This window comes from Epinephelus lanceolatus, chromosome 21, assembly GCF_041903045.1.
Source record: "Epinephelus lanceolatus isolate andai-2023 chromosome 21, ASM4190304v1, whole genome shotgun sequence".
In the NCBI taxonomy this organism is placed as follows: domain Eukaryota; kingdom Metazoa; phylum Chordata; class Actinopteri; order Perciformes; family Serranidae; genus Epinephelus; species Epinephelus lanceolatus.
In genome coordinates this window covers 31,983,424-31,999,569 of record NC_135754.1, presented here as the reverse complement: position 1 = coordinate 31,999,569, position 16,146 = coordinate 31,983,424, and the positions used below count along the sequence as shown (strand labels likewise).

General features: G+C 40.6%; 1 protein-coding gene across 1 annotated transcript; it reads right to left on the bottom strand.

The window, feature by feature from the left end:
• Nucleotides 1-644: 644 nt before the first annotated feature.
• cd79b (CD79b molecule, immunoglobulin-associated beta) lies at nucleotides 645-14,128 on the bottom strand. The gene is made up of 5 exons (XM_033612072.2): nucleotides 13,950-14,128; nucleotides 9,520-9,840; nucleotides 9,300-9,418; nucleotides 6,550-6,603; nucleotides 645-3,276 (listed from the first exon to the last, which is right to left on the bottom strand). Exons 1-5 carry the CDS (start codon nucleotides 13,999-14,001, stop codon nucleotides 3,187-3,189), a joined length of 636 nt encoding a protein of 211 aa, XP_033467963.1. The 5' UTR covers nucleotides 14,002-14,128; the 3' UTR covers nucleotides 645-3,186.
• Nucleotides 14,129-16,146: the final 2,018 nt, after the last annotated feature.

Here is a 16,146-nt window from a genome sequence, read left to right as displayed (position 1 = left end):
GTCGCTGGCATAGCAGTGGAAATGGAGGCCATATCATCAGATGATGTTACCAAGCGGGAGGATATAGAGGATGAAAAGGAGAGGACCAAGCACAGAACCCTGGGGGACGCCTTGGGACAGAGGAGCGGTAGAGGAGGTGCAGTTATTGATATGGATGAATTGTTGTCTGTTGGAGAGATATGATCTGAACCAGGAGATAGCCGTGCCAGTGATGTTGTAACAGGTTTTAAGACGGGAGAGGAGGGTGGAATGGTTAATCGTGTCGGAGCACTAATGAACCAATGACATCATTGGCCTTGTGAAGACCTCCTCAGAGGTTAAATACCTGGGTTTTTCCACACCAGGTTGTCAGACTAGTTCCAGCCTAGTCAGACAAGCATGAACTGATGAAGCCTCTTGGATAAGAGGTCAAACGTCTTCTAAGACAAAACGAAGTCCAGTTGCGTTCGATTCAATTGCCTTGAGATATATATACTGAGCTGTTTGCTCACGTATTTATTGATCGGTTGATATTCTGCACAACCAGTATCTTTATAAATTAATACATAGTTGATCAACTTCTTATTTTCTACTTATTTATTTATGTATTAATTTATGTAATTTTTACCTTAAAAAAAAAAACAATAAAAAATACTTTCACCAGCAAAAGGAAATGTGTTTGTTTTTATTCCTGATACATAAAAAAGACACACATATTTAATATAATCAAACAGGATTAAACATTGTGTCTGATGCACACACAGATATCAGATACCATATTAAGATAAAACAGACATCAAACTCAGAGAAGTCATTATGAAATCATACACAACACTTTTTATATTAAAAAATTCTCTTGAAGCACCAAAAATGTCAGCTGAAATCTGTCGAGTCTGAACTGTAGAACGGTTCCTTTACACTTCAGTGGACCTCAAATCACATCTGATTAATTCACTCCAGTGTTACTAAATAGCATAAAATCAACAGCCGCGTATCAACCCTGTCGCCAGAAGAAATGTTGGCATGAACCATCTCTGCAACCAAGGACACGTTACTTTTTAAGCCTACGTTACATATGTTAAAACTTTATGTTTCAACCATGTGGTTAATGTGTTGCTAGGTTTAAGCACAAAATCCACTTGGTACGGGTGAGGAGAGGACAATGTTTAGGCTCAAAATACCTGGTGTTGTGACAGTTGGATGTATCACTAGGTGTCGTTAAAAATACCTGTTTTGGTGCACAAACATAGCTCGAAATGTCTGGATATATATAAAAATTTGCGGTTTTGGTGAACAACCACAGCTGAAAATGTCAAGATGTGATGTTGAAATTATTCAATTTTGGTACAACAAACACAGCTGGAAATGTCCCGACATACCGTTTAAAATACCTGGTGCGACAAGCATGACTGGAAATGCCTTGACGTATCACTAAATATACCAGGTAATGTTGGTAAAAAATATGGCTGAAAATATCCCAAAATCTCATTAAAAATGTGCAGCTTTGGTGCAACAAACATGGCTGGCAATGTCCTGACGCCTCGTAGAAATATCCATTGTTGGTGGAACAAACGCAGCTGAAAATGTCCCAACGTGTCGTCAAAAATACGTGGTTACGGTGCGACAAACATGACTGGAAATGCCTCGACGCATTGTTAAAAATACCTGGTTTTGTGCAACAACCATGGCTGAAAATGTTCCAACTTGTCAAAAAAACCTGGTGTTGGTGCATCAAACAGGGCTGAAAGTGTCCCAATGCACCAATAAAAATAGCCACATTTGGTGCAACAAACACTGCTGGAAATGTCCCGACGTCTTGTTAAAAAGACCCAGTTTTGGTGCAACAAACATGGCTGGAAATGTCCCGACTTCAAATTAAAAATACCTGGCAATGGTGCAACAAACATGGCTGGAAATGTCACAACGTCTTGGTAAAAATACCCCGATTTGGCGGAACAACCACAGCTGAAAATGTCAAGATGTGATGTACAAATTACTCGATGTTGGGGCAACAAACGCGGCTCAAAATGTCCCAGTGTGTCTTAAAAAATATCTGGTTATAGGGCAACAAACATGAATGGAAATGCCTCGACGTGTTGTTAAAAATACCATAGGTGAAAATGTTCCAACATGTTAAAAAAAAGCCGGCGTTGGTGCATCAAACACGGCTGAAAATGTCCCGACGCACCAATAAAAATACCAACTTTTGGTGCAACAAACATGGCTGGAAATGACCTGACGTGTTGTTAAAAAGACCTGGTTTTGGTGCAACAAACATGGCTGGAAATGTCACAACGTCTTAGTAGAACATGTTAAAAAAACATGTTAAAAAAAAGCCGGTGTTGGTGCATCAAACACAGCTGAAAATGTCCCGATGTCTTGTTAAAAAGACCTGGTTTTAGTGCAACAAACATGGCTAGAAATGTCCTGACTTCAAATTAAAAAGACCCGGTTTTGGTGCAACAAACATGGCTGGAAATGTCCTGACTTCAAATTAAAAATACTTGGCAATGTTCTGCCTTCCGTTAAAAATACTTCGTTTTCTTTACATCAAACATCTCATTAAAATTACCTGTTTTGGTGCATCAAACATGCATGAAAATGTCCCAATGCATGAATAAAAATACCCGGTTTTGGTGCAACAAACGTCTGGAAACGACAAACACGGCTGGTCATGTAAAGTTGTAATGATAAACTCAATTTTGGTGCAACAAACACGGCTGGAATTTCCTGACGTCTTGCTAAAAACACCCAGTTTTGTCGCAAACAACACAGCTGGAAATGTCCCAATGTGTTGTAAAAAAATGAGTTTTGTTGTTTGTTGGTCTCGAACAGCCTTCTCACTGAGGTGTCTCATGGAGGCCTCATGCCATCCGCCATCCCCTCCTCCTCCAGATGAGACACTTATCTCATATAGACGCAATCTGGACCACATCACTTAAGAGATATTAATCTAATGTGTATGAAATGTGGCAGTGTAACATATACATGGTTTTCAGAGATGCACAATGTCAACATTTTATTCTGGAGAACGGGCTGCGTATGTAGCAAGCATTTTAGAAGTAACATGTTGCACGTTTATAAACAAACACTGTACTAGAGGAAAATGACACATCTCCACATCTGAGCAGGGCCCACTGAGGACTCCTAACAACACATGATATGTACATTTAAAACCAAGACCTCGTACGTTATTGTGTGGATGTCTTACTCCCACGGGGCCTCAGCTACTTCAGCCTCGGCGTACACAGAGAGTTCCTCATACAGACCTCCTCCACATGTCTCAATCGCCAAACCCTGAAAGATGAAAATAAGTTTTTTTGCATAGTCAGTGATTCAGGCAGAAGATAAAGATATGCAGCTGCTAAATGTCACAGCAGAGCAACTGACATTTAAATATTTTTCATATAATTTGTAATGACACTCCTGACTCTTATATCACTTGAAAATTGCAGTTTTAAAATGGCCTACAAAGAAACTGTGCTCACAATTAAGTAATTATCATACCTAAGTAGTAAAAATTGATGTCTGCATTCATAAATATGTCATCACTGGTGTACTATTACCTCCACCAATAATCTGACTTATTCTCGTAAAAGGAGAATTTCGGATTTGTTTGTACATTGTGCGGGTAAGTCGTCTGTGGGGTTCCACTACGTTTCGCCATCTTGAGACTACACCCGCCAGCAAGGGACATACAGCACCGCCTTTGGCGTTTTCGTTGAGAGCCAGGCCAGCACTGCGTGACTGAGGAGCTGAAGGAGAGAAGCAAGAGGCGCTTCGCTACTACCCTGGCAAATATGAAACAAAGTCCCACTCTTTGAGCAATGTAATGCAGGATCATGCATATGCAGCATCATGGGAGACGGAATCCTTGTCGCCAAGAAAGTGCAAAAGGGAATCAAAAAGGCAGCGTGACTGGCGAATTAAAAAAACAAAGGCCCACATCGGGGTAGCCTTTCCCAGGTAGAGAGAGCTGCTGAGGGAGAATGGTAATGCAATCACAGGCCAGCGCCGCTGTTGGCTGTTAGCCGCTGTTAGCGGCCAGTCGCTAACAGCCTCATCCCTCTCCTCGCATCACTGCGCCGCTGTTTGCTGTTAGCCGCTGTTAGCGCTGGCCTGTGATTGTATTACCTTTCTCCTTCAGCAGCTCTCTCCACCTGGGAAAGGCAACCCCGATGCTGACCCTTGTTTTTTGAATTCGCCGGTCACGCTGCCTTTTTGATTCCCTTTTGCACTTTCTTGGCGACAAGGATTCCGTCTCCCGTGATGCTGCATAATACATGATCCTGCATTATGCTCAAAGAGTGGGACTTTGTTATGCGGCAGTAGTGCCGCTGGCCACTAACAGCTGTTAGTGGCGCAGTAATGTGAGGAGAGGGATGAGGTGTGTGAGGTTGAGCCACTTGTCAGTTGTCAAAGGACAAGACGTGATTGGTTTGTTTCAATTTACATCCGCCCCAACAGTCCTACGTTGTACACACAGCCAGCATAGTGAGTAGGGGGTTTGTCAACTCGCGTCGCATGTGTCTGTGTAGGAGCCTGAACGAATACTCCATGAAGTATCAGATGACATGGTTTCATCAGTGTTATCATAGCTTTTTGGTACACAGCGGCTACAGTTGTTGCAATACGTGTTTGAAACAGTGAGGCGCTAGAGTGCGCCATCTGTTTGAATGCAATATATGATTTCAGCGTTAGATGGGAGAAATTCCTACACACTGTGGCTTTAAAGCAATTAAAATCTATGTCCAACCCACAAATGCTGTTTTCCAAAGTTATGGTGACATTATTCTTAGTGTATAGTGGTTGCATGATGTTTTAAACTGTATATTTTTAATAACATCTTAGATCTACATGTAAAAGCCCAACTAGGGACAAGAGATGAAAATTAGCATCAGCTCTAAACTCTGAAATATGTTAAACTGCATTGTCCCTTTCATATAAAAAAATAGGCTAAAAAATAAATTCAATTTAAAAAAAGCAAACAAAAGTTCAGCAAACTTGTGGTTCCTCCAAAGAGCATATAAGCTGTGTTCATATTCATAAATGGAAAAAAAAAAAAAAAAAACTGAGAGCTGCACTGACAGAACAAGATAAAATTGTGGTTATGAGCTTAGCGATGCGAGGCGACTGTGTGCCTCCTGGTGTTTGTTACATGTGTAAAAACACAGCTGTGTCTTTACAAATACAACGACCACTTATAACAAAAAGTACCTTCTACAGTGGTGGAATGTGACGAAGCACTCAAGTACTGTACTCGAGTACAAATTTAAGGCACTTTTTTTTGTTATTTATTACTTTATACTTCTACTCCACATTTGTCTGACAGCTTTAATCGCTTTGCAGATTCAGGATGTCTACAGGTATCAGACAGTTAAAGTTAATGCTTTTTAAGACCCGTTCAAGACTCCTTTTAACTAAATTTGGGACATATTTTTGGATAAATCAGGTTTTACTTCATTAAGCATCGCAGGTTACCATTACAGGCAAGTAGCATATATGTGATCTTATACAGAGTAAGTTTTATGTGGGAATATGGTGATTAGAGTGAGTTAAGTTAATCTACATTTTGCCAGCAGGTAAGTGCAAGTATGAGGCAACATGGCAGTATTCTATTTTTTTTTGTTTGTTTTTTAAAGATTTGTAACATTATAAATGTGGACTTTAGCATAGAAAGGCTTTACTCATTTTCACAGAAATAAATTTAAAATTGGATAAATGACATTAGATTAAATGTCTGTAGCAGACCTCACAAATTCAAATTGAAGACTATTCAATGACTTTTAAGGCCTTATTGTTTTAACATTTACGACACTTTAAGACTTTTTAAGGACGCGTAGACACCCCTAGATTACAAATGTACATCCCCTTCCTGTCCAGTGAAAACCATGTATCTCCAGATGTGTTAATTGTGAACGTCTGTGATAAAATGAAGGACAAAGTGCTCCTTCATGTGTTAAGAAAATTCTCCTACTTCTTAAGCTAAGTAAACTTTTTAAAAACCCTATTGGATCAGCTGGAAAATGCAGCGTCACAAAGATGAAAACAGGGTGCTGAGCTCCTCTGCCCTCTCAGATACTCAGACCAGTTGCCTCACGAAAGCTTTGGAACAGCTTTACCTTTTCAATTAAGAGCTCCCCTTGTGTAGACACGTTTAAATCTAGGCTGAAGATCCAAATGTTTGATAAAAAGTTGACTTTTTAGAGATATGTGGTTCTCAAACAGAACAGACAGCGCGATGATCTTATAGAATCTGAGGCATTGTGTAGATTAAACGACCCAACAGCACATAAAGGAGTTAAAATGAGCTCAACCTTAAACATCTACATCTAATAGTACAACATATATATTAATGTAATAGTGATATTAATCCAGAAGCATCATATATAATAGTAATAATAATAGTACTTTTACTTAAGTGAAGTTTTGAATGCAGTACTTTCACTTGTAACGTGTCCACAGTGTGGTATTAGCACTTTTACTTAAGTAAAGGATCTGAATATTACTTCTACCACTATCTGTCTTTGATTAATATTACTGTAAGAAAAAAAATACACTTTAACAAACCTCATAGATGTGATCAGTTTCAGGCTCCTCATATATGCTGTCTCTCTTTTCCCACTGTTCATAAAAAGGAGAAATGAAAAGGAGAAAAGTTAAAGCAGTTACAGAGTTAGTACCAACTACTGATAAACACACTGTATACTGTACAATACACTAAAAGCGAACAATGATAAACTGACTGGCTGACTTGAAGTGTGATGTTCATGTTCAAGAGGACAAGACCTATTGATAAAAATGGCTACACTATTTTAATTTTAATTATTTTAATAACACCTGTTACACTGGCATACCCTGCATCATATACCCACATGATGATAACTGTAAAAAGAAAATGATGCACCCCTTTAAAATTAGAGAAAGGACAAGAAAGTGCATCGAAGTAGGCTACAGTAGCAATTGTGGTGACATTTAAGCAAACTGTTGAAAAGCTGTTGGTAGAAGCTGCACTGGAGCGCTTCCTTCACAGGGTCTAGTCAAAAAAAAGGGCTTTCAGAAGTTCATACATGGAACTAATTTGGGTAAGTGTTATCTTTCAGCTTGAGCAGCTCTGTTAGCTTATCAAGACTGATGCAAATTAAAGGCAGCTTTATACATTGTGCGGTGGGGTTTCTGTGAAGTGCTGTGAAGTTTAGTTGAACACACATGAAACACACATTAAACATGGCTTAATAGAGACAATTTCAAACACAAGTATACAAATCAGCTTCACTATAACTCGCAGCATTCACAGACAAACACTTGTCTTTATCGGGACACATTTTCCCCACAAATACAACATGCTAAAGTTATTAGCACAAGCCTATGGCATTTTACATTGTATCAATTAGCCTAGCAGCTAGTGGGTATTTTCTCCGCTCATATGAGACCAGTGACTGTGTGTGAAAACAAATGTCATAATAAAGTCATAATATAGTATGTCAAAAAAAAAAAATCATAATGGGGTAAGTAGGGGGCGGTTGTGGCTCAGAGGTAGAGCGGGTCTTCCACCTATCGGAATATCGGTGGTTTGATCCCCAGCTCCTCAGGCCCATGTTTTTGTTTTTTTTTTAAAGATTTTTTTTGGACATTTTTCCTTTAATGGACAGGTAAGCATGAAGGGCGGAGAGAGAGAGGGGGATGACATGCAGCAAAGGGCCACAGGCTGGATTTGAACCCAGGCCGCTGCGGCAACAGCCTTGTACATGGGGTGCCTGCTCTACCCACTAAGCCACCAACACCCCCTCAGGCCCACATTTTGAAGTATCCTGGGGCAAGATACTGAGCCCCAGATTGCTCCTGATTGTGTGTGAGCATGTAAACTGTTACTGAGTAGCGTGTGGCACCTTGTATGGTAGCCTCGGCCACCAGTGTGTGAATGTGCGTGTGAATGGGTGAATGTGACATGTAGTTGCACAGAGTTTTGAGTGGTCGGCAGACTAGAAAAGCGTTATACAGTACAAGTGCAGTCCATTTACCATTAAGTTATAAAAAAGTCTTATGCTGTGTCTCAAATCGCGTACTTCTGTACTTAGACTTAATATTTTGAGTGCATAAGTGCGTTCACACTGAGAAGTATGTAAAAATGCAGTGCACTATGAGTACCCGCATGGTACACTCAAAATGGTCAAGAAGTTGAGTGTGGAACTACGGACACTTCTCGCCCTCAAGATGTTGTCGGGTATAAGCCAGCAGTATGATTATTGGGTTATTTTAGCAGTCTGTAATGATTTGGTACCACGAACGATAACGCAAATGCTAATGCTAGTTTGCTAACTAGCTAATTTGCGGTAGTCATTTCTGGTGAGTGCACAACGGCTGTGTTTGGTTTGAGACAACACTATCCTGTCGAGAGTCGCACACTACGCCAATGAGTACATAGTGCACATAGTATACTACATGGAAGTGTACTAACGGAAGTATGTGATTTCAGACACACCTATAGTGTATGCCATTTTCCTGTACGGCCCTAAATCACACGCTGGCTCTCTAACATGGCACTCAGTCATCAAAACTTTAAAAACCCCTGATCAAAGATATTTGTTTAAAAATGTTAGAAAATGGTTGGAATTCCCCCCAGACCCCCCTGGAGGACTGGGTCGCAAAAGGTGTTGATTTTAAAAATGACATGTCCTGATATTTATTGACAACATTGTTGTTTTGTGCAGTAGGACACACAAATGAAAAACAACTTTAAATATCCTACAGTTGTTGAAAAAATTTGTTGATCCGCAGAAAATGGACTGACAACAATTTGGATATCTGATTAGGGCTGCAACTAATGATTATTTTAATTATATATTCATCTGCCAGTTGTTCACGATTGACTATTTGTTGTGTCTATAAACTGTGAAAAATTGTGAAAAATGCTCCTCACAGTTTTCCAGAAATTGCTTCATTACTGTTTTCTCAAACCAGAGGACTTGTTGCTTTTCTTCATTTTATGAAACTGTAAATTGAATGTTTTGGCCTTTTGGACTTTTGGTGAAACAAAACAAGCAATGTTAAGACATCACTTTGGCCTTTAGGAACTTGTTTATGATTAAAAGCTAATCTTTATCAACAAATGTATGAACATAATCATTAGTTGGATTAGCTGCAGGTAGGCCTTTGTTTTGGCTGTGACCTGGAAACATGTTTAAAGTGTTGGATATCTGTTTTATTCTAAAGAGCTTAAGTTCGATAAAAAGTATGTCTCATCTATTCCATCTAATTCAGCTAAACTCAGCAGTGCACTCTGGTGATCACAGATTTATTTTGGGGGCCTTGTTCCTCACCAAACGTTGTTTGCGTAGCAGTAGAGCAGCAACACACACAGCCAACACCAGGCCCTGGAGAATGATGAGCCCATCCTTCATCCTGGTCCTGTGCAGAGCCTCTTTCTCATTAAGGGGTCCTGTGAGAGGAAAGGTGTGAGCTGGTACAGACCTCTGTAAATCATCTTTGCATAATGTGTCTGTGTGTCTGCACAAGATATTTGTTGTCCCAGCCACTTACTGGCAACTTGAACCGCAGTCCCAGGTCCCCATTCATTGTTTATCTTGCAGAAGTACAGTCCGCTGTCATTTATGTTCACCTTATGGATTTGGAGGAAGGCCATTTGCTTCACAGTGGTGTTACTATAGTGAAACTTATTGTTTTCTGTCATTAACTTGCTTCTTTTTTCAGGCGCGTCATACTCATCAGCCTTGTACCACTCTACGCTGACTAGCCGAACAGTCCCAAAGGCGGGCACACAGTAAATGCCCAAGTTGCGTCCGACTGGCACACCATAGAACCGGGGCTTCTGGATGATCAGTTTGGGAGAGTCTGAGGCCACTGAGCAGACAAAAGAAGGTAGAGGGATATTGTGACACAGTTACAGCAGCAGTTTCTTTAAATCTCTTGAGACAAACATGTATGCAGATGATGTGGCTGTATTTCGTCCCTGCAGCTGTTGGTAAGTACACTGCCTCCGACATGATCCTGGCTTTGACTTCACATTTAATACCAAGAAGACAAATGTCGTAATGTGAAGAGGATAGAAAACTCTTTCAAGAGTTCTGCTTTGGCAGAGATAAAGTCTCTGTTATCATGGTCATAATCTTACAAATGATGATGGATGAATTAAACAGAATATTGACATAACAACTGGCAATTGACACTGAAAGTAGGAAGTATGCAGAGACTTCTAATTGTTTACACTGCAGTCATTAAGGTTGCACCTAGGGCTGCCAGCAACTAACAATTATTTTCATAATCAGTTAATCTGCCAATTATTTTTTCTAACTGATTGATCGTATAATAGAGTGAAACATGCTCTGTAAATTCCCCAGGACCCATGGTGACATCTTCAAATGGTATCTGACCAACAATCCAAAGCTATTCACTTTATTATCATGTATGACAATGAAAAGCATCAAATTCTCACGTTTAAGAAGAACGAAACAACAGCTTAAAACAATTACTAAAACAATTATTCGAGGATCAACATATTTAAATTTTCTGTTGATGACCTTGTCTATTGATTAATTATTGCAGCTCTAGTTGCAACTGATTAGCGAGTTGTTATTTTTTTCAAATGCTTTAACAAGTTCCCAGAGCCCATTTTTATTATTTTGTCCAACAAAAGTGAAAAACTCAAAAATATAAACTTTATAAAGACATAAAACAGAGAAGCAGCAAATTCTTTTTCTATCTGAGAACCTGCGATTAGAGAATGTTCAGACCTAAATTAATGCTTTTTCTGTAAAATAAATGATTCAGCTAATCATGTCAGCTCTAAACACCAAACAATTATTTTAGGTTAAGGCAACACGGAGTTATCATGGACCAGCAATTCAGGCCCATGAGCCAAATCTTGACTGTGTCAGGGTGCTGGGTGGCCTACAGACCATTTTCTAACTCATGATGAAAACAAATTAACACACACTGGGATTTTGTTCCTGTAATTTTAATGTAAATAAGGTGCCAGAGTGCATAAGGCTGGCTCCGGAAGTGAGTCAGTCCCCATAGACCCCAATGTTAAAATGCCCAACTTTACAGTGGAAATAAATTGTTTACAGTCTGATACAAAAAACAGTTTTGGTCTCTATAGCTAATCTATAATATGTGACAACTGTACAGGGGGTGAGTCTTTATATAACTCATCCTTTTACATTTTTTTTATGGCTTAACGCTAATGCTGAAGTTAACTTCCTCGAAATCCCCAGGGCCAAGACTTGAACCTTGGGTGTCAGGGCGTTCTCAGTCACTGTTCCCTGTTTTAATTTCCCCAGTTGACTCTATTCAAAGTCTCTTTTTATTTTATTGTGTTTGTTAACTCTAATATCCTCCTCCTTGTCCTACACCTACATTTATACAAAACAGTCCTTTTTACTGCCTGACATGATGGCAATAAACATCCTTAAATGATGAGTTGATGAACTTAGGGCTGCAACTAATGATTATTCTGATTTTGAGTAATCTGATTGTTTTTTCGATGAATAGATTCATTATTTTATCAAATTAAAATTCCAAATATTCAGCTTACAATCATATAAAAACAGAGAGCAGCCAGTCTTTACATTTGAGAAGCTGGAACAAGCAGATTTTTGCTTGATAAATGACCTCATTGGTTACTGAAATCGTTTTATGTATCATATTCTATCAATTGACTGATCCAGTGGTTCCCTACTGGTCCAGCCACGGGGTCCAGATTCTTCCTCCACAGTTTGACATATTCAGTGTCATACGTTTGGCCATGTTGTCGAGCTAGTTCACTGTCTCTGTCAAGTAGCTGTCTGTTCTCTCACTCACTCTACAGCAGGAAACGGCACTTCACAATAAAAACTCTGTGCCAGAAATTCACCGTTCTTAGAAATAAAGTTCGTTTTTTACAAACTTGACATGTTCGCGGGTCACTTGCAATCTAGTCGCAGCATAGGCCAGGTGTATGCAGGGGTGTTTCTAGGATCTAAGGACATTCAGGGCTTTTCCAGCCAAGACTTCTGTCAGAGGCTCCAGGGTATTCTCCCATTACACTTATTTAAATATTTAAATATATAAACAAGCTTTTTTTATCGTGGACTGAATAAGATAATGGATGTAGCTACCATGACGTCACCCACTGGTTCGTCGACTCCCATTTTAAAGCCTCAAGTCTGGCATTTCAGTTTTCGCCATCTTGCTTTTTTGGAGCCAGAAGCGACCAAATTTGAACAAGAGCGTGGAGCTGTGAAGGAGCGAAGGGGTGGATCTGGCTTAGAAGCTGAGGACACTTTTGGCAGGCAGCCTGTCACTCGAAGCAGCCCCGCCCTTAATCATTCATAAATGCAATAATACTAGTAATAACCAGACATGGGGGAAAGTCACACATGTGCAAGTCACAAGCAAGTCTCAAGTCTTTACCTTCAAGTCTCAAGCAAGTCCCAAGTTAGTTGTGGTGAGAATCAAACAAGTCAAGTCCCTGCTATAAGTCAAGCAAGTTAAGTCGAGTCATTGCTCAGGTCAAGCAAGTCACAAGTCAAGTCATATGTCACATACAGCAAACATCTCCTCACAATCCGCTAGCTACATGCTAGCTACAATATGCTGTGAAAAAGTCCGGTCTCTGTAGGCAGCCCAGGCTCCGCAAATGGCAACAAAAACATTTGGGTTCAGGCTGCACCACCCAGCCAGCACGAGAACAGCGAAAGCAAGCACACACACATGAACGCGGTGCCCATGTTGCACGGTCTCGCGCAAGCGCGCACACGTGAATGCGGTGTACAGAGAGGAAGTTAGAGCTACAGGCTACAGTGAGGCTAAAAACAGAGTTCAAATGATGTTTTTCCAAACAACTTTTTATGTCGGGGCTTGAGGACACTTGGATCACTACGGATGAGCAGTATGGAGATATTTTGTGGTTTCATTTATGTGTTTTTGGACATTTGAATCTGGCGCGCCATCAGCCTCCATTAGGTGGAGTTGTGTTGCTACCTCCTCTCCCCTTGGATCTCCTCAAGTGTTGTGAGGACTCTAAAACTTCACCTGAGCCTCCCTCGGCATGAGGGTGAGTGGATAATGGCTGAATTTTCATGTTGGGTGCACTAACAGGTGTGCAAATCCAGGGTAACTAGCAGGTATCTCTTGTTCATGACAGAGTCACAGAGGACGAGGGGAGGAGGGGGGAGAGTCGAGCTAGCTCTGTTGTGTTTGATAACATTGTTGAACGTAAACAGAAGTGACGCCCAACGGCGCTTAGCGTGCCTTTAATATTGAATTAAAGCAAAGTCCTTTCGAGTCATCTGTCTCAAGTCAAAGTCAAGTCTCAAGTCATGAATACAAAGTCAAAGTCAAGTCGAGTCTTTTATCAACGTACGTCAAGCAAGTCTCAAGTCATCATATTTGCGACTCGAGTCAAGTCATGTGACACGAGTCCCCATCTCTGGTAATAACAGAGTCAAAGATGCTTTACATAGAACAGGGTAAAAAATAGTATTCACAAGGTATGTATTCTAACTCTTTAATGCATTGGTTAATCCAACCTAAAGCTGCATCACTGTATACATTAAAGTTGTGGTGATTTTGTTGTTTAAGTCTATTTAAGTCTGTATGTGATGGTTTGTTTTTAATGTTTACTCCATTATCTTTCTCGTATAAGCAGTATATTAAAATAATAAGTCTTTGTCTCAGAGGACAACTTCCTCTTTCCCGCCAGATGGCCAGGAAGTAATGGTACTGTGGAGTCAAAAATAACATGCAAAACACTTGTATGCATTGTATCCATGGTTAAACAGTCATAAAAAGTACCATTAAATAACTACGAAAAGCATTACCAAACAATTAGTCTAATTTAAGTGCTGCACTAACATTCAGCGTTTCACAAATGTTAATATAAACACCAAGACTGTTGTTGTTTTTTGCATCATTCTCATTTTTCAGTCACTTATCAAATTGATCATATTGCATTAAGAGTTTATATTTACCTGAGATACTGATCAAAGCGAGTCCACAGCATCCAGCCAGTAACCAGCGCATGATGACATGCAGAAGAAGAAAAAAGCTATTTCAAATGCTGCCGTCCAAACGTTCGTCTACGTCTCTCTGCAGGCATGAAGGTGTTGTGAACCAGAGAAGAAGTGTCTGCACCAGTGAGTGTGCTGTCTGTCACCACACAGGCAAATAAGGGGAAGAGCACTGTAACGTTGAAACCAAAATAACTCTGAACAGCCCACACTTTTAACATTAAAATCCTGTTTCATTCACGCTGTGTGCCATTTTTAGGGACGAATGACGCAGTGTTGTTCACCTGAACATTTGCGGGGTGAAAGATACATCTGGAGGCTTTTGAGACGATTTGCGGGAAAACAACAAACACTCATGTGATACCAAATTGTTAACAGAACTAGGGCTTGGTTTTGTTTGACATTTTTCGATACTCATACCAAAACAATAGCTCAGTTTCAGTATCAATACTTTTTTTGTGGTGCCTTTCTTTTCATTTAGAAAAGCAGCAAATGTTCTCAAATGTTAAATGTTGTTATACAAGCTGTCTGACAAGACTTTAAAATAAAATGGATATTTAAGTTTCTAACATGACATAGTGTTTGAGCTGACTTTGTCATCAGGAGCTGAAGAGGATGGTGGATGGTGTGTCACCAAGGCAAAATGCCTGCCAAGCTGCAGCTCACTATTTAAGACAAACAAGCAACGAAACCGGTCATGATTTGGCGAGCCATTGTTGTGTTTCCAGCAGGTTTTTAGGCCCGAAAAGTGAGACACTGCTGCTTTTTGTTTCCTAACCATAAACATGGGTGGATTATGAGACAATGGACCCCTGGGCACAGATGTGTGAAGGGTCCACCACCTCTCCTACACAGGAGAAAGACACCCAGACTTTGTGGTGGTTTTGCATCTCTTTTCACTCATTGGGCATCATTGTCTCTTTTTGTGGTCATCTTGTAGTCATATTTTTGTCTCTTTGTGGCTGTTTTGCCCAGTTTTGTAGTTTTTGTGTCTCTTGGCAGTTCCTTTTAATCCCTTTGTGGCATGTAATGTCTCTTTTTGGTCATTTTGAGTCTTTTCCTGGTCAGTATGTGTTAATTTGACATTTAACTTTTTGCAAGTGAAGGCCAGAGGGGACCCTCCTGACACTTGGATCCCTGGGCCTGTGCCGATAGGCCCTTTCAGTAATCCATCCATGACCATAAGCAGCCTAAATCTAACCACATGCTAACCACAGCGTTGTTGAAATGTGAAGTTTCAACGTATAGCATAAATTGCAGCATAAATTGAACAGACTATATCTTGAGGTGTCGAACAGAACAATGTGAAAAGGAAAAATAATGCCAAAGACAACGCCTTCTATTCTTGGATCAATTAATGGATGCACAAGGATGCAATTTTAATTAGTATGGTAGTCACAGAGCACACACAAAAGCAAGGACAGTTCGTTTACTGGTCCATCTACGTCCCAGCTCTCACCTATGGTCATGAACTCTGGGTAGTGACCGAAAGAATGAGATCGCGGATACAAGCGGTGGAAATGAGTTTCCTCCGTGGGGCGTCTGGGCTCAGCCTTAGAGACAGGGTGAGGAGCTCGGACATCCGGAGGGAGCTTGGAGTAGAGCAGCTGCTCCTTCGCGTCGAAAAGGGGTCAGTTGAGGTGACTCGGGCATCTGATCAGGATCCTCCTGGCCGCCTCCCACTGGAGGTGTTCTGGGCACGTCCCACTGGTAGGAGGCTCCGGGGCAGACCCAGAACACGCTGGAGGGATTACATATCTCGTCTGGCCTGGGAACGCCTCGGCGTCCCCAAGGAGGAGCTGGAAAGTGTTGCTGGAGAGAGGGATGTCTGGGGTGCTTTGCTCAGCCTGCTGCTCCCACGACCCGGCCCCGGATAAGCGGATGAAAAATGGATGGATGGATGGATGGATACTTCAGAGTGAATTTTCTTGTCTTGATAACTTTATCATTTTGTTTGTGAACGTGTGTTGAGCCATGCTAGCAGCCAGCAGCTTGAGAGTGTCTGTGTGTCATCCAATTAGTCTGTCAATCCAACACTTTGGCATGTAGGATGTAGGGGCATCTCTTGGCAGAAATGGTGTATAAAATTCTGAACTATGCTTTCAATAGTGTATAATTACCTTAAGATAATAATCCTTGTGTTTTATTACCTTAGAAT